The sequence below is a fragment of the Phyllobates terribilis genome, unplaced genomic scaffold, assembly GCF_046119375.1.
Source record: "Phyllobates terribilis strain yellow unplaced genomic scaffold, ASM4611937v1 Scaffold_9__5_contigs__length_417890890, whole genome shotgun sequence".
Classification (NCBI taxonomy): Eukaryota; Metazoa; Chordata; class Amphibia; order Anura; family Dendrobatidae; genus Phyllobates; species Phyllobates terribilis.
The window spans coordinates 159,876,730-159,903,851 of NW_027362769.1; the positions used below are offsets into that span (position 1 = coordinate 159,876,730).

The following is a 27,122-nucleotide window of genomic DNA, read 5'->3' on the forward strand; positions in this document are numbered from 1 at the left end:
GGAAGGCAATCAGCAGATCCTTAACCCTTTCACCTAGACCAGCAAGAAACAGACATTTTAATGCTGAGTCATTCCATTCCACTTCAGCCGACCATCTTCTGAAGTATGTACAATAATTTTCCACATCACCTAATCCCTGCTTCAAACGTCTTAATTCAGTTTCAGCAGATGAGACTCGATCAGGATCATCATACAACAACCCCATAGCAGAAAAAAAAATCTTCCACTGATCTAAAACACGGATCATTAGGTTGTAGAGAAAAGGCCCATCTCTGTGGTTCTTTGCACAAAAGTGACATTATAAACCCAATATGCTGTGATTCATTCCCCGAGGATCTGGGTCTTAAACGAAAATATAATAAACAAGCGTTTTTAAAGGAAAAAAAATCTTGCTGTTTACCATAAAAAAAATCTGGCAGTCCTACCTTCGGTTCAACAAAATGCGCTCCAGGACAGCTACTCACGTGTTGCTGGAGCTCGGCCACCTCCAAAGACAGTCCCTGCAGGCGTTGAGCCAACTCCTGAACCGACACCATGCTGATATCTGGATTTCTTTCCTAGAGTGTTTTATTTTAGGCTGGACTTACTGCTATGAACTGCTACAAGCACTAAGGAAAGATAGGAAAACTGTCCCTACAATAGGACTAAGCTGATTCCCTACGATGCAGCGGGGGACCTGTTCCTTGTGAACAGACTCGCCTAAGTCCTCGGCTAGTCTGAACGCAGACCTATAGATATAAGGGAGGGGTCCCTACAAGAACTAAGGACTGGGATATAGTTGGACACCTCCTAGCAGAAATTGTAGCAGGGCAAAGACAAACAAACAAAAAGTACTAGTGGTCAAAGGACCAAGCAAACTACAAAGTAAGGTGCAAGGCACCTGGCTAGCTTAAGAGTAAATGAAACACTGAAGTCCAGCAAGGCCAGAAGGGCGGAGCTGGATTATATAGGCAGAAAGTCATGTGACCAACAAAATAGAAAAAAACTAACAGGAGGGTTCTAACACATTGTCAGTCAGAGAACGATCAAAGACAGTCAAAAGAACTATCAAAAGGACCAAAAGACAACCAAAGACAAAGATGGCTGTGTATTAAATATGAAATTTAAAGTGTGACTAAATTGTAAGTCCTCCACCCTCAACCACTAACTGGTTCCCCTAACTATTGGTTCCCCAGTCTCCCTATAACCAGGAGGGCAGCACCTAGTGCATACTAGCCCACTCCGGTGGAGAAATGTGGTGTTGGATGCAAGGTTTGGGTCACGACCATCACACCGTTCTTACCTCAGAGGAGGAACACTACACTCCATTAGAGAAGTGCAGCATCCCTGTGGCGGTCGAACCCTCAGGGGCGCCACATTGGCACCCTCAGCCTAATACTTGGTTGCACAACCTTTAGCCAAAATAACTACGAACAACCGCTTCCGGTAACCATCAATGAGTTTCTTACAATGCTCTGCTGGAATTGTAGACCATTCTTCTTTGGCAAACTGCTCCAGGTCCCTGATATTTGAAGGGTGCCTTCTCCAAACTGCCATTTTGAGATCTCTCCACAGGTGTTCTATGGGATTCAGGTCTGGACTCATGGCTGGCCACCTTAGAAGTCTCCAGTGCTTTCTCTCAAACCATTTTATAGTGCTTTTGGAAGTGTGTTTTGGGTCATTGTCCTGCTGGAAGACCCATGACCTCTGAGGGAGACCCAGCTTTCTCACACTGGGCCCTACATTATGCTGCAAAATTTGTTGGTAGTCTTCAGACTTCATAATGCAATGCACACGGTCAAACAGTCCAGTGCCAGAGGCAGCAAAGCAACCCCAAAACATCAGGGAACCTCCGCCATGTTTGACTGTAGGGGCCGTGTTCTTTTCTTTGAGTGATCTTTTTTTTTTCCCTGGACACTCTATGTTGATGCTTTTTTCCCAAAAAGCTCTACTTTTGTCTCATCTGACCAGAGAACATTCTTCCAAAACGTTTTAGGCTTTCTCAGGTAAGTTTTGGCAAACTCCAGCCTGGCTTTTTTATGTCTCGGGGTAGGAATTGGGGTCTTCCTGGGTATCCTACCATACAGTCCCTTTTCATTCAGACGCCGACGGATAGTACGGGTTGACACTGTTGTACCCTCGGACTGCAGGGCAGCTTGAACTTGTTTGGATGTTAGTCGAGGTTCTTTATCCACCATCTGCACAATATTGCGTTGAAATCTCTCGTCAATTTTTCTTTTCCGTCCACATCTAGGGAGGTTAGCCACAGTGCCATGGGCTTTAAACTTCTTGATGACACTGCGCACGGAAGACACAGGAACATTCAGGTCTTTGGACTTCTAGCCTTGAGATTGCGCATGCTTCCTCACAATTTGGTTTCTCAAGTCCTCAGACAGTTCTTTGGTCTTCTTTCTTTTCTCCATACTCAATGTGGTACACACAATGACACAGGACAGAGGTTGAGTCAACTTTAATCCATGTTAACTGGCTGCAAGTGTGATTTAGTTATTGCCAACCACTGTACTTAGCCAGAGCACGAGCGTTACAACACTGATGTCCAGCTGGGAATGGGGGTCAGGTGCTGGGTAATAAAAAGTGCAGAGATCATGTGACCAAGAGACCCAGCACCAGAGGAAAAGACTAGAAGCAAGCAAACCACAACAAGATGGCCGATAGAAAAACAACATAGATTCTAACAATCATCAGTAAAAACAATTATCGGAATTGCCCAATTGATTTGCATTGTTGGCCAATGGACAACATAGGACTGAAAATCTGTGAAAGAGTTCTTAAAGGGGTTGTCTGGGACTTTAACATTAATGGCTCATCCTTAGGATAGGTCATCAGTATCTGATCGATGGACGTGAGACACTCGGCACCCTCACCCACCCAAAATCCAGTATTGGCGGCAGCCGGAACCTCTCAGTTATGGAGCTTCACAGGACAGCTCCGTTAACCCAGGCAAGTGACCGGGACAGTCTCTGGGTAAACGGGCAGGAGGTCACAGCAAGTGACCGAGACAGTCTCTGGGTAAACGGGCAGGAGGTTACAGCAAGTGACCGGGACAGTCTCTGGGTAAACGGGCAGGAGGTCACGGCAAGTGACTGGGGCAGTCTCTGGGTAAACAGGCAGGAGGTCACGGCAAGTGACCGGGGCAGTCTCTGGGTAAACGGGCAGGAGGTCACGGCAAGTGACCGGGGCAGTCTCTGGGTAAACGGGCAGGTACGACCTGTGACGGCAGAGCCTCCAGGTAGGCTAGCAGGCAGATGGCAGATGAGTGCTCCCAGGTGAGCAGGCGAGAGTCTCAGGATAAGCAGGTGGTCACAGCACGTGACGGCGGAGCCTCCAGGTAGGCTAACAGGCAGGTAGCAGATGAGCGCTCCCAGGTGAGCGGGCAAGAGTCTCTGGACTGGCAGGTGGTCACAGCACGTGACAGCGGAGCCTCTAGGTAGGCTAACAGGCAGGTAGCAGATGAGCGCTCCCAGGTGAGCGGGCAAGAGTCTCTGGACTGGCAGGTGGTCACAGCACGTGACGGCGGAGCCTCTAGGTAGGCTAACAGGCAGGTAGCAGATGAGCGCTCCCAGGTGAGCGGGCAAGAGTCTCTGGACTGGCAGGTGGTCACAGCACGTGACGGCGGAGCCTCCAGGTAGGCTATCAGGCAGGTAGCAGGTGAGCGCTCCCAGGTGAGCGGGCAAGCTGGTCCATAGACAGACTGACAGGTGTCGGAAGGCAGACCGTCGGACCTCAGGCTAGCAAGCAGGAAAGCGGATGACAGACAGGAATCAGGCAGAAAACTGGCAGGAGACTGGCAGGTAACTGGCAGGTAACTGGCAGGTAACTGGCAACGGGACCTGAGGGCTGAAGCAGAGTAGTGAACAGTGCAACAACATTGCTCGGGCACCTCCATTTTGGAGGAGGTGCCTTATATATGGAGGGATCCTCCGGCCATTGGCCGGGGACTCCTTAGGGCGACGCGCGCGGCCCCTTTAAGAGAGGGGGAGCGCGCGCCTGCGCGCCCTAAGCACAGTGACCGGGGGAGAGCGGGGGCTGCAGGCAGAGCGGGAGGAAGCCGCCGGGCACGGAGCAGAGAGGTGAGGGGAACAGCGTCCCTGCCTAGCAGGAGGCAGGGACGCCGACGCTACAGTACCCCCCCCTTTAGGCCCCCCCTTTTTTAGGCCAGACAGAAATTTAGCAAGGATGAGAGGGGCATGGATGTTCTCCCGGGGCTCCCATGTTCTCTCCTCAGGACCAAACCCCCTCCAATCCACTAGAAAAAAGGTCTTTCCTCTTACCCTTTTGGTGGCCAGAATGTTCTCTACCTCAAACTCGTCTTCAGCAGAAACCGGAGCAGGAGGCGTACCTGTAGACTTGGAAAAGGAGTTAAGTACCACGGGTTTGAGAAGAGATACATGGAAGGAGTTAGGGATCCGTAAGTTGGCCGGGAGTTTCAATTTATAGGCCACCGGGTTGATCTGTTTGATAACCTCCAGTGGGCCGATGAACCGAGGCCCTAACTTATAGGAAGGAATCTTGAGCCGGACATATTTGGATGAGAGCCAGACTTTATCTCCGGGACGAAATTGTGGGGAATCCAGGCGTTTTTTGTCGGCGTGTCTCTTCATCCGCTCGTATGACTGAAGGAGTGCGGATCGGGTGCTCTCCCAAATGGAGGAAAATTTGCTAACGAGAGATTCCGCTGCCGGGTTGTCCACAGAGGTGGAGACAGGAAAAGGGATCCGAGGATGCTGACCGAAGACTACAAAAAACGGGGATTTAGAAGAAGATTCGCTCTCGTGATTGTTGTAAGAGAACTCGGCCCATGGTAGGAGATCCACCCAGTCTGAATGGTGGGCATTAACGAAGTGCCGGAGGTAACTGGTCAAATTCTGATTGATTCGCTCCACTTGACCATTGGACTGTGGGTGGTAAGCGGAGGAGAAGTCCAGGGTGACGTCGAGCAGTTTACATGTGGCTCTCCAGAAGCGTGAGGTGAACTGAACCCCACGATCCGACACGATGTGGAGAGGCAGACCATGGAGACGGAAGATGTGGCGGATAAAGTCCTTAGCTAGCTCGGGAGCAGACGGGAGGCCTGGCAGGGGAATAAAATGAGCCATTTTGGAAAAGCGGTCAGCGACCACCCAAATGACCGTACAACTGGCAGAGACGGGGAGATCTGTTATGAAGTCCATAGCTATATGTTGCCACGGGGCAGCAGGCACAGGCAGAGGAAGAAGGCGGCCGGCAGGCAGGTGTCTCGGAACTTTGTTGCGGGCGCAGGACACATAGGCAGAAACAAAGTCAATTACATCCTTGTGCAGGGTAGGCCACCAGTAGTGCCGGGTAATAAGCTGGAGGGTCTTTTTCTGACCGGCGTGCCCAGCTAGCTTAGACGAGTGACCCCAGTGTAGAATCTTCTCCCGATCGGACTCCGTTACGAACGTCTTACCGGGAGGGAGACAATTTAGGCCCACGGGGGCTACCTGCATTACTCTGGCGGGATCGATGATGTGTTTAGGCTCCTCCTCAAGATCAGACACCAGAAAGGATCGGGACAGGGCGTCAGCTTTGATGTTTTTGTCAGCCGGACGAAAATGAAGAATGAAATCAAAACGGGCATAAAACAATGACCACCGAGCTTGGCGCGGGTTAAGTCTCTGGGCGCTCTGGAGATATGCCAAGTTCTTGTGGTCAGTGTAAATTATTACCGGGTGGAGAGCCCCCTCGAGCAGGTAACGCCACTCCTCCAGTGCCATCTTAATGGCCAACAATTCTCGGTCTCCTATAGAATAATTGCGCTCAGAAGAGGAGAAAAGTTTGGAGAAAAAGCCGCAGGTTACCTTTCTTCCGGAAGAAGATTTTTGGGTAAGTACCGCCCCAGCTCCGGAGGAGGATGCGTCAACTTCTAGGAAGAATTGTTTGTTGCCGTCCAGACGATGCAGCACCGAGGCGGAGAGGAAGGCCTGTTTTAAGGAAAGAAATGCCTCCTCTGCTTCGGGCGGCCATTCTCTGGGGTTCGTACCTTTACGGGTGAGAGCAGAGATAGGGGCGGTCCGGGAAGAGAAGTGCGGTATGAACAGGCGGTAATAGTTGGCGAAGCCCAGGAACCGCTGAATAGCCTTCAACCCCTCTGGTCGGGGCCACTTCTGGATGGCAGACAGTTTCTCAGGATCCATTTGTAGACCAGTCTGAGAGATTATGTAGCCCAGAAATGGAAGAGAGGTCTGCTCAAAGATGCACTTCTCATATTTAGCGTAGAGGTGGTTCTGCCTGAGCCTGAGCAGGACCTGACGAACGTCCCTCCGGTGAGTAGGAAGATCCGGAGAGAAGACCAAGATATCGTCCAGGTACACCACCACGCAGGAGTAGAGAAGATCACGGAAGATGTCATTGACCAACTCTTGAAAGACGGCAGGAGCGTTACAGAGACCGAAGGGCATCACAAGGTACTCATAGTGGCCGTCCCGGGTATTGAATGCCGTCTTCCACTCATCCCCCTGATGGATACGGACCAGGTTATATGCCCCACGGAGATCCAGTTTGATGAAGATTCTAGCCCCCCTCAGACGGTCAAATAATTCAGGAATAAGCGGAAGGGGGTATTTATTCTTCACAGTAATCTGGTTTAGGCCTCTATAGTCTATACATGGACGGAGTGAGCCGTCCTTCTTTTTGACAAAGAAGAAGCCTGCTCCTGCCGGGGAGGTAGATTTCTGGATAAATCCCCGGGCCAGGTTCTCCTCAATATATTCAGACATGGACCGGGTTTCAGCAGCGGACAAAGGGTAGATTCGCCCACGGGGAAGAGTAGAGCCGGGCATCAGGTCGATTGGGCAGTCGTATGGTCTATGAGGAGGTAAAGTCTCTGCCTCTTTTTTATTGAAGACATCCGCATAAGACCAATAGGGAACCGGAAGACCGGGCAGATTGGCTGGGGTAGGAGTAGGACGGGCAGGATGAACGGGAACTAGACAAGTCTTATGGCAGTCCTGTCCCCAACGAAGGACCTCTCCGGTCTGCCAGTCAAGCACGGGTGCATGTCTCTGGAGCCAAGGCAGGCCAAGCAATAGTGCGTGAGAGAGTCCAGGCAGAACATGAAAGGATATGCTCTCGGAATGCAGCATTCCCACCTGTAGAGTCAGAGATTCGGTGATGAGTTGGATTGGATGTGGTAAGAGGCCCCCACCCACGGCGGCGACAGATATAGGTACGGCCAGAGGTTTGGTGGGAATGTGGTATTTCTCTACCAGGGATTGAGAGATGAGATTTCCAGCAGCTCCAGAGTCAAGTTGAGCCAGTTTGAAATAGCGGTTCTCTCCGCAGAGGATAGAAACAGACAGCATCAGGGATGGAGAGGGTTTACTTTTGTCTAGAGCGACCTCTCTGAGCGATCCTAGACACAGGCGTTTCCCGACCTCTCAGGGCAGGAACGGATCCGGTGCTCCTTACTGCCACAGTAGAAACAGCTCCCCTCAGCACGACGTAAGTCTTGACGGGTCTTGACCATCTTGGTCTGGTCGACCTGCATAGGCTCAGGTGAGTGTGCCTGGGGAGTAACAGGGGGAGTGACGGGTCTCTGGAAGGTAGGGACTAGACGTGGAATCCTCCTCTCACGGGTGACCTCCCTAGCGCGCTCCTGGAACCGGATGTCAATCCGGGTGGCAAGTGTAATCAAGTCGTCGAGAGTGGTAGGAATGTCCCGACCGGCGAGTTCATCTTTAATACGGCCGGACAGACCCTCCCAGAAGATGGACACCAGAGCGTCGTTATCCCAGGCCAGCTCCGAAGCAAGGGTACGGAACCGTATGACATATTGGCCCACGGTGAGACTCCCTTGACGGAGGCGTACCAGAGATGAGGCGGATGAGGTCTTCCGTCCGGGTTCGTCGAAGACCTTCCGGAAAGCCGTGAGAAAGGCTGGCAGGTCGGACACCAGAGGGTCTCCTCTCTCCCATAGAGGATTTAGCCAAGCCAGTGCCTCTCCCGTGAGATGGGACATGATGAAGGCTACTTTTCCCCGGTCAGAATTAAACTGGTGGGACTGGTGTTCAAAGTGCAGGGTGCACTGGTTAATGAAGCCCCGAGCTTGAGCGGAGTCGCCTCCGAAGCGAGGAGGTGCAGAAAGCCGGATTCCAGAGCAGGATACTATGGTATTGGTGGGCAGCGGAGCAGCCGGGCTGCGAGTCATGACACTAACGGTGGTTGCTGGTGGGGCAGTCAAAGTGTCCAGGCGAGTATTGACATTCCGCAGGTGACCCAGGATGGATTCCTGTTGGGACCTCTGTCGGGACAGTTCATGACAAAGGTCCGAGAGCGAGGGACCTTGGGTGCCACCGGGTTCCATGGCCCGAGCAAACTGTAACGGGTCTGGGAGGCGGAACCTCTGAGCAACTTATACACGTGGGCAGTCCTTGTAAGGAAGCGGGTGGCGACCAGGGAAGACAGGCAGGCGGTCACAGCAGGTGACCGGGACAGTCTCTGGGCAAACGGGCAGGAGGTCACGACAAGTGACCGGGACAGTCTCTGGGTAAACGGGCAGGAGGTCACAGCAAGTGACCGAGACAGTCTCTGGGTAAACGGGCAGGAGGTCACAGCAAGTGACCGGGACAGTCTCTGGGTAAACGGGCAGGAGGTCATGGCAAGTGACCGGGGCAGTCTCTGGGTAAATGGGCAGGAGGTCACGGCAAGTGACTGGGGCAGTCTCTGGGTAAACGGGCAGGAGGTCACGGCAAGTGACCGGGGCAGTCTCTGGGTAAACGGGCAGGTACGACCTGTGACGGCAGAGCCTCCAGGTAGGCTAGCAGGCAGGTAGCAGATGAGCGCTCCCAGGTGAGCGGGCAAGAGTCTCTGGACTGGCAGGTGGTCACAGCACGTGACGGCGGAGCCTCTAGGTAGGCTAACAGGCAGGTAGCAGATGAACGCTCCCAGGTGAGCGGGCAAGAGTCTCTGGACTGGCAGGTGGTCACAGCACGTGACAGCGGAGCCTCTAGGTAGGCTAACAGGCAGGTAGCAGATGAGCGCTCCCAGGTGAGCGGGCAAGAGTCTCTGGACTGGCAGGTGGTCACAGCACGTGACGGCGGAGCCTCCAGGTAGGCTATCAGGCAGGTAGCAGGTGAGCGCTCCCAGGTGAGCGGGCAAGCTGGTCCATAGACAGACTGACAGGTGTCGGAAGGCAGACCGTCGGACCTCAGGCTAGCAAGCAGGAAAGCGGATGACAGGCAGGAATCAGGCAGAAAACTGGCAGGAGACTGGCAGGTAACTGGCAGGTAACTGGCAGGTAACTGACAACGGGACCTGAGGGCTGAAGCAGAGTAGTGAACAGTGCAACAACATTGCTCGGGCACCTCCATTTTGGAGGAGGTGCCTTATATATGGAGGGATCCTCCGGCCATTGGCCGGGGACTCCTTAGGGCGACGCACGCGGCCCCTTTAAGAGAGGAGGAGCGCGCGCGCGCCCTAAGCACAGTGACCGGGGGAGAGCGGGCGCTGCAGGCAGAGCGGGAGGAAGCCGCCGGGCACGGAGCAGAGAGGTGAGGGGAACAGCGTCCCTGCCTTGCAGGAGGCAGGGACGCCGACGCTACAAGCGGTTAAGAATAGGATAAGGATAGAACATCAATGTTAAAATTGTGGACAGCTCCTTTAAAGAAGATAATTTGGATAAATGTCCTATATTTCACAAAATAGCGATATAATGATATTTTCCATTCCTAGTTTGACATGAGTTTGTGACCATATAAGAGTTAGGAGTAGTTAGTTTAAAATTCTGTGGTGCAAAATCATCATTGGAGGAGGGTAGTCTCGGTCATAGCAAATGGCCAAAGTAGGATGGAATATAAAACGGCGAGTTATGAATTAGGAGCGTAGGAAGCGGGAATCCTTTAGACGATCTAATGTGGATTTTTACTAATTTGTAAATATAAAACTGCCTGGTATTATTTTCTATCCCAGCGCTCTGCTGTTTACATCCAGACGCCTAATGAATGCTGTATTTAATCATAAATGACATCAAAGCTAAAATCTAATGAGTTGTTAAATTAAGCGTCGGCATCACAATATTATCAATTTTACACTTGGTAGAAAGTTATCACATAGGATCTGCCATGTTTTTGGAGAGTGGACAATCTGAATAAAAATAAAAATGATAAATTACAAAACCATCTAAGAATGTTTCCTATTAATTTAACTAATTTTTTTTTACTATAAATAAAAGAATTGTATAATAATATTTTATAATGGGGTTGTTCAACTCTTGGGGCAATATTTGTACTTAAATGCATGAATTTTGGGCTAAAAATAATTTTTGCATTGGGATTTCATTAATATTGTCGCGCCATTTGACTTTTATAGGCTTTTTATTTCCCTGCATGTTCAACTTTGATGTGGTAGGTGCAAAATAATTAATTAAAGCAAATTGCAAAAAAATGATTATAAGCTCAAACTACGTGGATTTAAGTAAAACACAAAAAAAAACAAGTTGTCCCTAAAGGAGGACAATCTCTATAAAGGGGAGTCCCTGGTTCAAAGTCCTTCACTTTTGTCAAGAGTAACACTTTCTATGGAAGAGTGAAAATATCTATGCATTATAATAGCATTAATATTAATAATAACTGTGCAATGCTTTCTTTTCCCTGTGGGGGTGCTGTAGGGATTTTAAACACTGGCTGTCTGATTTCCCAGCAAATTATATCCTATTACTGAGGGTTTTAAAGGAGGGTGAACTATGATCATCTTCTTTTTGGGGATTCTTCTATTAAAAAGAGGTTTTATTAGTCAAATTATAGAAGCACAACATGGGTTTCCTGATATTATCCAAATACATTTTCTGTGTTCTCCTTCCAGAACCTAATAATGAATTGTTCCTATTTTATGGAAAAGGACGTCCGGGAATCATTAGAGGAATGGATCTTAACACCAGAGTATCCGATGAATATATGCTTCCTATAGATAACTTAGTGAACCCCCGAGCTTTGGATTATCATGCAGAATCCAACTATATTTACTTTGCCGACACCACCAGCTTTCTCATTGGTCGTCAAAATATCGATGGGACAGGGAGAGAAACTATCCTTAAGGATGGTAAGTAAATGCGGTCAATATTTGTGGAGTACTATTCTTTGGTCTTGAATGTGGTTTCTTTCTCCGTTCCCAGCATTTTTAGTCTTCATGTACCAAGAGGCACCGGATAAACACAACGAGAAGAAACTCTTAAACACCAAAACCTTGAAGGTCTTGAAATTTAATAGGAACACATAAAACATTAAGGGAAGGATTATTCCCAATAGTAGTAAGTTATTTCCCTATCCACAGGATTGGGGAGAATTTACTCATCTCCGATAGTCTGAGACCCAAGCAATCTTGAGAATAGAGTTCTGAATCCCAGGAACCAGCCCCATCTTGAATGAAGCAGTGGTGCATAGGCTTGACGTTCGTTCCATTCATTGCCTATAGAACTGTCTAAAATAGTGGAGTCCTGTATAAAGCTTTCTCCTGCAGTCTGTTAGATAAAAAAAGAGTTGAGGTGAAGCATGCGCACCTCTTCTCCGCTCATGAAGAGCTTTGGGGGTCCCAGTGCTCAAACTCCCAGTGATCCATAAGAAATCTCCTATACTATGGAGAGATGAATAACTTAGAACCACAGCAGTAACTCTTTAAAATGGCAAGTCTTCTTCACAATAGCATCATGGCTTCCATTATCAATAACAGATCTATCCTGGAATGGTTTCAAATGACTTATGATGTTATGGTTCCATTTGGTTTCCTTTGTTCACGGCAAAATAAAGCTCATAATTCATATTTTTTTCTTATAGATGGCTCCAAATTCTCTTCATCCACTCACACAGCCATAACTCATTGAAAGCCACCCCACTGGGATACGCAATTGATGTAAAAATACAGATGTGTTCACCTTTACCTAAATATCCATTAATGACTCCAATTTCGCACTATGAATATTCAATACATAATATCAAAATGCTAACAAAACCCTTGATCATCTATAATCACCATCACAACCCCTGGGTAGAAACCTACACCATAAACATCTCCCAACAAAGTATCACAGGACCATATTTTTTTCTTTCCAAAGTTGGTCATCTCAGCAAGTTCTTTACAGAATTTGTTGAGACAAGAGGAAAAAATAAGGTAAGACACAAATCTATATCTTTAGGCTCTTGAACCCTCTTCTCTAAATTGTGGCTTAGTAATTCGGATTTGGAGCTGTGTTTTGGAATCACTTTCATTTTTTGAGGAATATATTTCTCTGTTGTTTTATGAGGTGTAGCTGAACCTAGAACAAAATCCATCAAGACGTTCTCTCATATGCCAGCAACTGAAGAGTTAATTGAGTGAAAAGGTTTAGATATAAGTCTGAAAAATTGTCAGTACCAACCAGAAATGCGAGAAAAAACATTCTGGAGTGATTGCTAAATAATATACTTATTTCTCTGTTTTTGTTTTCCATATTGTATTCCTTTATAAAGGGTCTAGCACTCCATCTTATAATGATGCTTTTATTATGTTCAGCTTAGCGACTAATTACAGGTATGGGTGATCGTCTTTGTGGATATTACAATACTTGTCAGATGTGTTTATGATGAAACAATCACTCTGCTTTTAGTGAATTAAAAGTTGTTGCAATGAAATAAACTCCCCCCAAAACATAACAAAAGTACAAATCAAGACTAAATGTGACTGTGCTGTCAAGTAGAAATAAACCTGACATAAACATAAAGAACTGAGAAGAACTTGTATTCTTATTGTGGCAATTGTGCTTTGGAATCTGGAATCGTAATGTTCTGAATAATGTTGAGAGCATCACAAATTTGTCATTTAAGGTAAATGTTTTCATAATTCATTTAAGAATGTTATCAGAAGATTATCTGGTTAAAGGGGTTGTTCAGGCTTGGGGTTAAAGTCTGCAATCACTCTATGTGACTGTAGACATGTGAATCCTCCCAGCTCGCACAGTGCGCACTATCAGGATTCTCTGGTATTAGTGCCAGGAGCGGGCGGTCATGTGACTGCAAGTATGTGATTTGCATACTTCTGGTCACATTCCAACTAGACAATGCTAGCTTTGCTCAATTCATTTGCATTGAGCGAGGCCGCGCACGTCTAAACGGCACATGACCGCATGTATGCAAATTGCACCTCAGATCCTGACAGCACATGCACTTCACACTGTGACGATTTACAAGTCTGCAGTTAACATAGAGTTACTGCAGACTTGAGCCCCAAACCTAGATAACCACTTTAAATGGGTTGTCCACTACTTTCTATTCCCCCCTATGTATCCCCCCGGGGCCCCTAAGACTTCTTGTAAATACCTTTTGTTGAAGATAATGCCTGTGAGCGGCGGTATCAGCGGCCGCTTACAGGCATCACGTGACCCCCGGCTGAAGCCGGCTCTGACCTCCGCTGATGTCACAACAAGTGCTGGCAGCAGCCGGGGGTCACGATCTTCCTGGTTCCACGGTTGATGCCAGGTTATGGGCGGGGTTACCACGCACATCACACCCAGCATCCACAACGCGCTCTGCCTCTCCCCATTCATTGGGAAAGCGCGCGGTGGATGCTGGGTGTGATGCGGGTGGAAACCCCGCCCTCAACCCAGCAGCCACCGCGGGGACCCCAGCGCTGAGTCACGCCTCACTTGTCGTGACGTCAGCGCAGGGTCACGTGATGCCTTTTAGCGGCCACCGATAGCGCCGCTCACAGGTAGTATCAGCGAAAAATGGTATTTACAATAAGTCTTAGGTGCCCCGGGGGGATACATTGAAGGGGGGAAAATAAAGTAGTGGACAACTTCTTTAAGGCCCCATATCCATTAGACAGCTGTTGCTTGGCAAGCAGCTCTCTCCCAACTCTCCTATACAGAAGAACTCTCTCGTCTCGGCTCTTGTGTTCTCTTTAGCAGAGCTGCTGCCAAACTTTTCCGTCTGTTCACCTCCAGATTCCTCTGTCGGTGGTTTATCTCCACGGAGAATAAAAGGATTGGCTATTTAAATTTAACAGACCTGATCCTTTTCTCCTCAACATAACTTTTCAGGGGAGACTTATATTTCTTCAGTGTTTTATGGCTTTCTCTATCTAACTCCATGGCTAAGCTTGAGCTTTGAAATCCTTTTACTAACCATATTTTCCATGCATTCTCTGCTTCGGCTTTTATACAGGCTATGATAGTCCCTACTGATTGGCTTTGCTATACAATGTGATGTGGTATCTGCAAGGCATTTTGGAAAATCTCACGTAGTCTCACCTGAGGTCATGTGATCCTTCTCTATCTAATGCAATCATCTGCAGTGTCCATTTGCAATTTCCATAAGTTTAATAGCAAATTGTTCAAACTTGCCAAGTTCAGCGAATTCCTAAAAATTTGACAACAAATTTGATTAAAATCAAATCAACTCATTTCTATATTCACTGGTTTTCCAGATATGAAAATCTTTAACAACTTGTGTTGAAGGTGACACAGTGCTTTGCATGGTCTTCTGGAAACAATTGGGGGTAACAGCTCAGGGGGTGACCCTAATAAACTGAAATGCAAACTCCATGAGCCCCTTTTTCCAACTGTGAGAATGAAACATTTTGTTACCTTCCTATCTGCAGTTTAAGTAAGGTAAGTGGGTGTTTGGCACTTCCTAAATTATGCCTCAAAGGCAAAGAGAATAAAAGCACTCTTCATCTGAAATGGGCAAATTTTACAAATTGATAAGCTGCTTTGCTAGCAGCAGATACAAAGAAAAAGTACCTAAAAGAATATAAAATTAAAAAAAATTTACGGACAAGAATTAACATGAGGCACAATAAATGAAGTGAAAATAAAAATTACTAGCAAATAAAATCCTAAATGTTGCCAAGTACCTAAACTGTAACTCAAGCTCTGCACTAATCACCAATCACCCAAGATTGTCTCAAAGGCAAATATAATAGATGTACTCTTCATCTGAAATTGGCAAATTTTACAAATTGATACGCTGCTTTGCTAGCACCAGATACAATGAAAAAGTATATAAAATGTATGTAAAAAAAATCTAAAAATTAATTTTAGGGGCAGAAAAATAACAAGGCACATTAAATAAAGAAAAAAGCAAAAATGACTAACAAGAAAAATCCTAAACGTCGCAAAGTACCTAAACTGTAGCTCAAGCCCTTCACCAATCACTCTAGATTTCTGGTGTCAAATATCAAAGTGACTTTATTGGAATGGAGACTATTCTCTTAAGTAAGAGACTTAAGGCCTCCACTCACATTTTAATGAAAAGTGGCCAAACTGGCCCAATTCAGCAGATCTGGTCAACTTCATGATGTCAATGTCATCTGAGAAGGATCAGGTGGTTGTAATTTCATGGGCTGATCCTTTTGTTTTCAGGGGCTTTCTGCTTTCATCCCACTGAAAACACACTATATGGAGGAGTCTGGAGAGAGATAGTAGTCTGCCAAACAAAAGTTCAGCCAAAAGTTGTCTCATGTATATGGCCAGCTTTAGGCCCTATGATTAGAGGGTTGTCTTTAGCGCAAAGTGGCATCGGGGGTGAGATATGCTACAGACTTGGTTCTGCCTCTTTATTTATTTCTTTTTTTAGAGACTTCCTTGTAATACTTAACTTGCCCTACGTGAGCGCTGTAGGGAAAGTGTTTAACTGTAATAAAGACCCAAGATAATCTTGATTTTCAGAAGTTGTATTAATGGCAATGAGATGATTAAAGATATATCTAATTTTAGAAAAAGGTCTTCTATGTGAAAACCCCGCTTTTCTAAAAGCACTGAGCATTTTTAATGCCCTTTAAGGATCACACCCTGATTAGATTGCTCCTGCTTATAAATTCTTCATAACATGATTCTCCTGGTTGTGTGTTTAATAATTCATCACTCTAAGCAGTTACACAAAGGTTATAAGTGAAAGCTTGAAAAGAAATAGATTCGGAGAGCAAATTAATTTCCGTGTGGTTATTATGTTAAACAGATCTTGACAACGTGGAAGGAATTGCCGTTGACTGGATTGGGAATAATCTCTACTGGACAAATGATGGACACAAGAAAACTATTAACGTAGCTCGACTGGAAAAGGCATCACAAAGCAGGAAAACTTTATTGGAAGGAGACATGTCACATCCCCGAGGAATCGTCTTGGATCCCGGGAATGGGTATGAGCTCTGTCATTTACATTTGTGTCTTTAATTGACTTTGACTCAATGGCTGATGGACCTGAATGCTTTATACAGGGAGCATCATTCAGAAGTGATGACTGTTACTGTTTTACATCCCGACTCCTTGGCTTCATCATTAATGTCATTCGCTAAAGTTGTAGCAATTACGTAACTGTCAGTTGCTTCATCAGACTCATTTACGAGCCAGCTATTTGGACAGTGAATGTATCTGGTGTTTTACATTAAAAGTGACAGATTTCCAAGAATTAAATGTGTCAAAATTTCAGGACAATTAGAAATTGACAGCTTTAATTTCAATTCGAAGTGGTTGGAAGGAAAAAAATTGTCAACGAATTAAGGGTGATCCAAATAATTCCAGATTAATTAGTGTATTAATCCTAAAAATGTAATGTTATTCATTTGTATGTATATTTAAATGCCATACAAATGAATAACATTACATTTTTAGGATTAATACACTAATTAATTTGGAATTATTTGGATCACCCTTAATTCGATGACAATTTTTTCCTTCCATATATATTATATATATATATGTATAATATAATATAATTTTTTTTTTTTTATTGTGTACTATAAAGAGTGTAATCATGTTATGATAAGTGCAAAAACGTTATAAAATACCAACATTTGCGATATATGGTATTACAAATGTTGCCGTATTTGTTACATTTCTTGATTACTGTCTTATCTTATCCTGGTTTATTGGTAGTAGCTATGTTCTTCTGCGGTTTAAGGCCAAGTTCACACGTTTATCACCCACTCCTGGTTTTGGCTTACAAATACTGATGTAAATTACTGACCAAATACTGAATGTATGAACGTGGCCTTACCGATTAAGAATATGTAGTATCAGCATTCCTGATTCAATATATGGCAACTGGCCACTAGCAATTGATATATGCGCAATGGTGTCATCAATATAACCAGAAGATTCACTGATCACCCAACTTTCACTCCAACAAACAGTTCACTTTGACCCCCTATATGATGTTCATATGCCCTACTAGGGGTTTTCTTCATGAGACAACCCCTTTTTATGAAAGGAGTGGTGGATGTCAGGATTCCACAGGCGACGACACCGGGGAGATCACGCAATATCTCACCGTTGCCGTCACGCTGTCAGTATTTTGTCCGATATCGCAAGCACACGATCCAAACTACTCTCTCCTTAGGTATCGGCAAGCAACCAGTGAGCATATGGGCGTCACACCTCTGGATTCCAACGCATGGAATATGTGTTTACGCCCCCGTATTGTCACTGTCAGCATCACGATAGCCCAATTATTAATATTATTCTCTGCCATTGCCATCCGGTTTTGAAATATAATACAGGCCTGGGCCGACGCCTTCGTTTTGGTAGCATATATGGCTTCAGGGGAGGGAACGATTACAAGACAAAAGAAACAGAACTATTAAATTTAATATTTAATCCAAAAGGGAGGCAGTGTTTAGGAAAAATATATACAAGGATGTTACAAAGGAGACGTTAAAATACATAAGCAATTACATAAAATAAACAGGATTAAAGAGGAAACTTACGCTATACAGTTTGCAGGGACGAATCAGCATAGGTGGAGGAGGGGCTCCCCAGTTTGATTTGGGCGTTATCAAACTCGACCCGTTGCTTATAGTCCTTATACCCCCCTGGCAATGAGTCCTCCTCTATTCTCCTTGGGTTCTCTTATACCTAAGGGGAGATCTGCCCACATGCCCCTTGTGGTCACATAATGTGGGCTGGTCTCCAGCCTGTACCTTTTTTATTAAAAACACTAACTTCTGTGATAACTTATCGCTCATTGATCCCAGAAGCCCAAAAGTGGTATCAATCATATTTTCTATTATGATTTTACCTTCATATCACATAGTTGCAGTCTGCTATTCTGGTGTTTTTGCGCTACAGTTCTATGCAGGGTTTAACAGTGACAGGGAAATATGGATATTGCTCCTTGGCTAATTCTGCCCCTAAAAATATAGGTCCCGTTATTATCAGAGTTATAGAACTTACAATATTCTATATTCCGTATCGGAGTCGGCGTGTCTATGAACTTCTTTTTGAATCTCAGGAAGCAAGATAAGGGAGGGGGTGAAGAGAGGCTTGGGAGAAATGGTCAATATCTATGACAAGGGGAGCAAGAGACTATTTTCAATATTCCTTAATATTTCCCTGACAGTGGAGTTTGCCAATTTTTTTGAGTTTCCAAAGGAATGAATTGTGACCGTCGTGCATGCACAGCCACCTCTCCATTCCCAACAGAGCGGCAGAGCCTGCATCTGTCTGATACTTTTAGGTATGGCATTAATATTTCCTGTCGATATGCCATAAGTGTGCCAGATGGGAATGCCCCTTTAAAACTGCTTAATTCCATCAATTCCAGACTGCATTTTCATATATATTGGAACCCCAGTAGTAAATACACCAGATGCAAATGAGTAAGATAAAGCACGTCATTGATAGTGATGTATAGCACAGGATACATTTCTATTTTTGCACATTATTTTTATTTAATGTAAGGGAGCAGGCAATATATAAAGTCAGTAAGAACTATAAAAATACATCTTATAAAATAAGATGAAAACCTGCGCTCATCCTGGCTGAACCCTAGGACAGCTTGTACATTGTATTACCACTTAAGTTAGGTTTGGGTAAAGCTAAGACTTACAATTTTATCTTGATCAAAAATCACTTATCCGAGTTCTTCCCTGTAAATCTGATGACATCTGATGCTGCAAGCAATATAAGATATAGAGTATCAAATCGCAGACCTGTCATGAGAATGATGAGATTTCAGCACAATGCTCAGTGTGAACGAGCCTGCAGCCAATCACTGCCGCTCAAGAACTTTGTGTTCTGGCGAGATTCACATGGCTTAATACTTATTACATTTTACATTGTTACTTTTTATAAAGATGATCATTGAGGAAGAAACATCTAGAATAGAAAAAGTATATTCGATGAAATGCCAAAAATACAGTGCCTTGTGAAAGTATTTGGCCCCCTTGAACTTTTCTACCTTTTGCCACATTTCTGGCTTCAAACATAAAGATCATTTTTTTTGGGAAGAATCAACAACAAGTGGGACACAATCGTGAAGTGGAATGAAATTTATTGGATATTTTAAAGTTTTTTTAAAAATTAAAAACTGAAAAGTGGGGCGTGCAATATTATTCGGCCCCTTTACTTTCACTCCAGAAGTTCAGTGCAGATCTCTGAATGATCCAATGTTCTCCTAAATGACTGGTAATGATAAATAGAATCCACCTGTGTGTAATCACGTCTCAGTATAAATACATCTGCTCTGTGATAGTCTCAGGGTTCTGTTTCAAGTGCAGAGAGCATCATGAAGACCAAGCAACACACCAGGTAGGTCCGAGATACTGTTGTGGTGAAGTTTAAAGCCGGATTTGGATGCAAAAAGATTTCCCAAGTTTTAAACATCTCAAGGAGCACTGTACTAGCGATCATATTGAAATGGAAGGAGTATCAGACCACTGCAAATCTACCAAGACCCGGCCGTCCCTCTAAACTTTCATCTTGAACAAGGAGAAGACTGATCAGAGATGCAGCCAAAAGGCCCATGATCTCTCTGGATGAACTGCAGAGATCTACAGCTGAGGTGGGAGAGTCTGTCCATAGGACAACAATCAGTCGTACACTGCACAAATCTGGCCTTTATGGAAGAGTGGCAAGAAGAAAGCCATTTATCAAAGATATCCATAAAAAGTCTCATGTGAAGTTTTCCACAAGCCACCTGGGAGATACACCAAACATGTGGAATAAGGTGCTCTGGTCAGATGAAACCAAAATCGAACTTTTTGGCCACAATGCAAAACGTTGTTTGGCATAAAAGCAACACAGCTCATCACTCTCAAAACACCATCCCCACTGTCAAACATGGTGGAGGCAGAATCATGGTTTGGGCCTGCTTTTCTTCAGCAGGGACATGGAAGATGGTTAAAATTGATGGGAAGATGGACGGAGCCAAATACAGGACCATTCTGGAAGAAAACCTGTTGGAGTCTGCAAAAGACCTGAGACTAGGACAGAGATTTATCTTCCAACAAGACAATGATCCCAAACATAAAGCAAAATCTACAATGGAATGGTTCAAAAATAAACGTATCCAGGTGTTAGAATGGCCAAGTCAAAGTCCAGACCTGAATCCAATCGAGAATCTGTGGAAAGAGATGAAAACTGCTGTTCACAAATGCTGTCCATCCAACTTCACTGAGCTTGAGCTGTTTTACAAGGAAGAATGGGCAAGAATTTCAGCCTCTCGATGTGCAAAACTGATAGAGACATACCCCAAGCGACTTGCAGCTGTAATCGCAGCAAAAGGTGGCGCTACAAAGTATTAACTCAAGGGGGCCGAATAATATTGCACGCCCCACTTTTCAGTTTTTAATTTTTTTAAAAAAGTTTAAAATATCCAATAAATTTCATTCCAATTCACGATTGTGTTCCACTTGTTGTTGATTCTCCCGCAAAAAATTAGAATTTTATATCTTTATGTTTGAAGCCAGAAATGTGGCAAAAGGTAGATAAGTTCAAGGGGGCCAAATACTTTCAAAAGGCACTGTATGTTTGGTACTCAGAAGTACAGATAGGTATTGTGCACTATAATTCTTGATTAATACTAGCCATCCATTGTAAAAATGTGTCCACCTTAACCTTTTTCAAATATTTCTTCTACTTTCTCAAAATTCAATACTTAATTGCTAGAGATGAGCAGATCGATCCTCAGACAATTGAGTCAAATTTGTACAGGGTCATTTTCCAATTCTAGGGTCACTGAGAAGTCTCTCTCCTGAGAAGTCTCTCTCCTGTAGAGTGTAAGCTCTTATGGTCAGTGGGGTCCTCTCTCTCTCTCTTGTAGAGTATAAGCTCTTATTGTCAGTGGGGTCCTCTCTCTCTCCTGTAGAGTGTAAGCTCTTATGGTCAGCAGGATCCTTTCTCTCTCTTGTAGAGTGTAAGCTCTTATTGTCAGTGGGGTCCTCTCTCTCCTGCAGAGTGTAAGCTCTTATGGTCAGCAGGGTCCTTTCTCTCTGCTGTAGAGTGTAAGCTCTTTTGGTCAGTGGGGTTCTCTTCTCTTGTAGAGTGTAAGCTCTTATGGTCAGCAGGGTTCTCTCTCTCTCCTGTAGAATGTAAGCTCTTATGGTCAGCAGGCTCCTCTCTCTCTTTGTCCTGTAGACTGTAAGCTCTTATGGTCCGCGGGGTCCTCTCTCTCTCTCCTGTAGAGTGTAAGCTCTTATGGTCAGCAGGGTCCTCTCTCTCTCTGTCCTGTTGACTGTAAGCTCTTATGGTCAGCAGGGACCTCTCTCTCTTGTAAAGTGTAAACTCTTATAGTCAGCAGGGTCCTCTCTTTCTCTCCTCTAGAGGGTAAGATCTTATGATTAGCAGGGTCCTCTCTCTCTCCTGTAGAGTGTAAGTTCTCATGGTCAGCAGGGTGCTCTCTCTCTCTTATGGTCAGTGGGGTCCTCTCTCTCCTGTAGATTGTAAGCTATTATCGCAGTGGGGTCCTCTTTCTCCTGTAGAGTGTAAGCTCTTAGGGTTAGTGGGGTCCTCTCTCTCTCCTGTAGAGTGTAAGCTCTTATGGTCAGCAGGGTCCTCTCTCTCTCCTGTAGAGTGTAAGCTCTTATGGTCAGTGGGGTCCCCTCTCTTACTCTCCTGTAGAGTGTAAGCTCTTATGGTCAGTGGGGTCCTCTCTCTCTCCTGTAGAGTGTAAGCTATTATGGTCAGTGGGGTCCTCTTTCTTCTGTAGAGTGTAAGCTCTTATGGTCAGTGGGGTCCTCTCTATCTCTTGTAGAGTGTAAGCTCTTATGGTCAGTGGGGTCCTCTCTCTCTCCTGTAGAGTGTAAGCTCTTATGATCAGCGAGGTCCTCTCTTTCACTCCTGTAGAGTGTAAACTTTTATGGTCAGCTGGATCCTCTCTCTCTCTCCTGTAGAGTGTAAGCTCTTATGGTCAGTGGGGTCCTCTCTCTCTCTCCTGTAGAGTGGAAGCTCTTATGATCAGCAAGGTCCTCTCTTTCTCTCCTGTAGAGTGTAAGCTCTTATGGTCAGCAGGGTCTTTTCGCTCTCTTGTAAAGTGTAAGGTCTTTTGGTCAGCCGAATCCTCTCTCTCTGCCCCCACCTGTATTTTCCGAGCAGTTACAAGCATTCCAGTATTGAGATTTGCCCAAATTTATTTGCCACACATCAAATTTTTGGTGAAAATTCTGCAAAGTCGGCAAATTGAAATTTCAAAAGATCCGCTCATCTCTACTAATTGCAACAGGTCAAGAAAACACTTGAAAACGTTCAACTCACATTACCGCCATTGGTTGGCCAGATAAAGACACATATAGCGTAAACAACTCATGACAAAGTACCTTAAGCTTATGTTTGTTTGTTTTTTGTTATTTTTAAAAACTGATAATTTTATGCAATTCACTTATGAAAAGTGAGGAATTACACATCTCCTTAGATTCACATTAACAACCTAATTGTCATTTTTCTTCTGGATAATTATAAGAAATGCTCAAAAGGAAATGTGATCATCAACCAGTGACAATTTTTACTAGAGGCAGAATTTTTTTGGGGAAAAATGTCTCCATAAGCATCAGTTAAGTTTACCAATACTGCAAACAAAGAAAAAATCTCCTGAATTATTTTAGTTCTGCTACATCTGTATATACATTTTAAGTTTAATCCTTTATGATGTAGTTTGCTCCTCTACACCTTAAACCACATGTATACTAAAATTGATTCACTTTATAGTTTGGGGAACCCCCTTGATAATGCAGAAGGTAATAACCCACAATCGTCTCTTATTTACAGGGGACTGATACAGTAAGTATAGGCTTTTACCGTGACCTAATGATAAACCATCCTAAGAACCAAAAGTCTACCATTATTTTCAATGACAATTCTCCAGAATTTCAGGACTTTGGAGCCACATTGGAGCTGCCCCTCAGCTGTAAAAAAAAAATCAAAAGTAGAGAGATAAAATATAGGCTCATTATTACCCAATATTTCTTAAAGAGATTCTGTCAACAAGTTTTTGCTATTTTATTTCAGAGCATCATATTATAGGGCAAGAGAGCCTAATTCCAGGGATGTATCGCTTACTAGGCCGTGTTGTAGTTTTAATACAATCAGTGTTTTATCAACAGGAGATTATCACTGCAGGACTAGGTCTCACATGCACGGCAGTCCAGCTAATCAGTGTAACCCCACCTCCACCACTGATTGGCAGCTTGCTGACAGTATATACATGAATCTGCCAATCAGGGGTGTGGGCGGAGTTATACACAGCTCATCATTCTAGGCACTGCTACATCTACAGCAGAGAAAACAAGGATTCTAGTAAACTTGCATCAAGCAGCTCAGTAAGTGATACATCGCTGGAATCAGGGTCTCTTCCCCTCTATTATGCTGCTCTCAGATGACATAGTAAAAACCTGCTGACAGATTCCCTTTAAGAATTAGACAGTGGGGAGCCGGCTGTCAATCAGCATGACATTGGCACATATGCGGAAAAGAAGCTGCTTTGTCAATGTGTCACCACTGGAAGATGCATAATTGCCTGTCCATGACTGTTCTTAGCCGACAGAGATCGACGACGGGCAGAACCGGTAGGTAGTTATGAATTACCTTCCGATAAGTTCTTAGCCCCATAGAAAAAAAAAAATAAGCAAAATCCCGGATAACTCCTTTAAGCTAAAAGTCAGAAAACGGCACAATTTTTGCAGCTCGTAGCAGACATAGCTTTAATTTTCTCATTTTCAAGCAGTTCCTACAATAATTTTTGTGCAAACCAATCCAACGCTGTTTTCTTTTCTAGACCAGTGTTCATATAATTGATATATCCAGAGAGTAACAAGAAGAAAAATACGGTAAAAGCTGCCGGTAAAGACCCGTAACACAATAAGTGCCTTTCATTCAGTGCCATAATTATGTGACAACCGCTATAATGAACCTGCGAGAAGAGAAAACCTAATTGTCCCTTAACAAGTCATATAAATGTTTAGGACTCTCATTGATTTATTGTGTTTTTTTTTTTTTTTTTTTACTATTGATGGGAGAATATTGACCCGGGCGTAAAAGGTTGTCTGGATCACTATTAGACAAGTGATGTGTAGATCAGAGTGATTGCCGATTCCCCGTAATGTAATGTAGGTCTATTCAGATTTATTGCAGTGCTTAGAGGCAAGTGCATTGAGATGGAGCATTTCTATCCTGTCACCAGCTTGTAGCCGAGCATCACCCGTCCTTTATAGTATATTCAACATCTTCAAACACAAGGCAATAAATGGCTAATTGCCCCTAGGATACCACTCCGAGCTCTTATATACAGATCATTTACCATATTTTATGCTTGGCAGGCTGCGTATCGATCATACACCCAACTCTAAGGGATGTTCCCATTAAAGTGCTCATTTAGCTCCTGCCAATAAGCCCTAAAGCATATAATCTACAGAATTGATCTCCGTTGATTATATGGATGGCAAACAAGGTACCATGATTGACAGCTGGAAATTAGGTCAAGACGCCGGTGAGATATTGCTTATAAAAGTGTCAGCAACATTGTTGAGCGTTTTAATCCTGATGGGATAATGCTGTATTTCCCATCCATAAATCTTTCTGTTGGTCGTTTGCCTGTTGAGTATAAAAAGCCAGTGGTTCATGGAGGCCAAAACTTCATTCCTAAATCACTTGTCGTATATAATAACGTCAGCTTCCAGTGTTTGTGTCAGGAGCTTGCTGGATATATGGACTCACATTACATAAGGGAGACAGGCTGGAGAAAATACATTATTGGTTTAAAGGGACATTAAACGGGAAATATAGAGTGAATCGCTATCGACTGTAATAGTTAAATGGGAACTGTACTTTCGATAAACTTTGCATAAATCCATAGAAAACGTCTTATCAGAGAATTCTTCTTCTTTCCCCACTTATGAGACACTTCTTCCCCTCTCCCCTGCCTCCTGAACTCACTATTCACACTGAAAAAACAACCCAACTCCTTCTTGCTCAAAGCCTGACAGACTGCCAGCACCGTGAGATATCCTATTATACTCCATGGAGAGAGGAGGGAATGAGGTGCAGAGTGAGAAAATGGCAGAAAGAGACACAGTAAGATCATGCTGAGCTCCCTAACAAGTATTTTACACAAGAGCTTGAGTCACATCTACACCGCTCAGTACTACTAATATAATGTTTTCCACATTGCTGCTGCTTTTCCCTGTATGATTAAATAAACAAATGAAGGGCAGAAATCTCTCATATCTGTGAATGGAAGTTAACATAGAAACTACTCTTTACCCACCAGTTCTGAGTCAATTGCGAAGTAAGAAATAGAGAAAACTGGTCAAATACATACAAGTGAAATGATAACAGAAATAGTGTTATTCCTCATGTACACACAGGAAAGCTCATTCTGAAAGGCTACTTGAAAGCACATTTACTTTTTAAGTTCTAGTAATATAGTATGTAGGAAGACATGTGCATGGCATCCAGCTGAAAAGGACCTTTGGAAAGAACATTGTGATGAGTGCTTGCTCTCAGCCAATCAGCATCACTGGCAATTTTCTGAGCAATACTGATCGGCTAAGAGCTGTAAACATAGTCTCTCCTTTCAAAACTATATATATATATATATATATATATATATATACAGTACAGACCAAAAGTTTGGACACACCTTCTCATTTAAAGATTTTTCTGTATTTTCTTGACTATGGAAATTGTACATTCACACTGAAGGCATCAAAACTATGAATTAACACATGTGGAATTATATACTTAACAAAAAAGTGTGAAACAACTGAAAATATGTCTTATATTCTAGGTTCTTCAAAGTAGCCACCTTTTGCTTTGCTGACTGCTTTGCACACTCTTGCCATTCTATTGATGAGCTTCAAGAGGTAGTCACCGGAAATGGTCTTCCAACAATCTTGAAGGAGTTCCCAGAGATGCTTAGCACTTGTTGGCCCTTTTGCCTTCACTCTGCGGTCCAGCTCACCCCAAACCATCTCGATTGGGTTCAGGTCTGGTGACTGTGGAGGCCAGGTCATCTGGCGCAGCACCCCATCACTCTCCTTCTTGGTCAAATAGCCCTAACACAGCCTGGAGGTGTGATTGGGGTCATTGTCCTGTTGAAAAATAAATGATGGTCCAACTAAACGCAAACCGGATGGAATAGCATGCTGCTGCAAGATGGTGTGGTAGCCATGCTGGTTCAGTATGCCTTCAATTTTGATTAAAACCCCAACAGTGTCACCAGCAAAGCACCCCCACACCATCACACTTCCTCCTCCATGCTTCACGGTGGGAACCGGGCATGTAGAGTCCATCCGTTCACCTTTTCTGCATCGCACAAAGACACGGTGGTTGGAACCAAAGATCTCAAATTTGGACTCATCAGACCAAAGCACAGATTTCCACTGGTCTAATGTCCATTCCTTGTGTTCTTTAGCCCAAACAAGTCTCTTCTGCTTGTTGCCTGTCCTTAGCAGTGGTTTCCCAGCAGCTATTTTACCATGAAGGCCTGCTGCACAAAGTCTCCTCTTAACAGTTGTTGAAGAGATGTGTCTGCTGCTAGAACTCTGTGTGGCATTGACCTGGTCTCTAATCTGAGCTGCTGTTAACCTGCGATTTCTGAGGCTGGTGACTCGGATAAACTTATCCTCAGAAGCAGAGGTGACTCTTGGTCTTCCTTTCCTGGTGCGGTCCTCATGTGAGCCAGTTTCTTTGTAGCGCTTGATGGTTTTTGGAACTGCACTTGGGGACACATTCAAAGTTTGCCCAATTTTTCGGACTGATTGACCTTCGTTTCTTAAAGTAATGATGGCCACTCATTTTTCTTTACTTAGCTGCTTTTTTCTTGCCATAATACAAATTCTAACAGTCTATTCAGTAGGACTATCAGCTGTGTATCCACTTGACTTCTGCACAACACAACTGATGGTCCCAACCCCATTTATAAGGC

General features: G+C 44.4%; 1 protein-coding gene across 5 annotated transcripts in view; it reads left to right on the forward strand.

The window, feature by feature from the left end:
• The window catches only part of LRP1B (LDL receptor related protein 1B), a 2,071,868-nt gene that overhangs the window by 1,038,895 nt on the left and 1,005,851 nt on the right, over nt 1-27,122 (forward strand). For all 5 annotated transcript variants that reach the window (XM_073647246.1, XM_073647248.1, XM_073647249.1 and 2 more), the window contains exons 11-12: nt 10,819-11,055; nt 15,945-16,125. In XM_073647246.1, the coding sequence (XP_073503347.1) occupies nt 10,819-11,055; nt 15,945-16,125 (418 nt within the window). The remainder of the gene's footprint in view (nt 1-10,818; nt 11,056-15,944; nt 16,126-27,122) is intronic.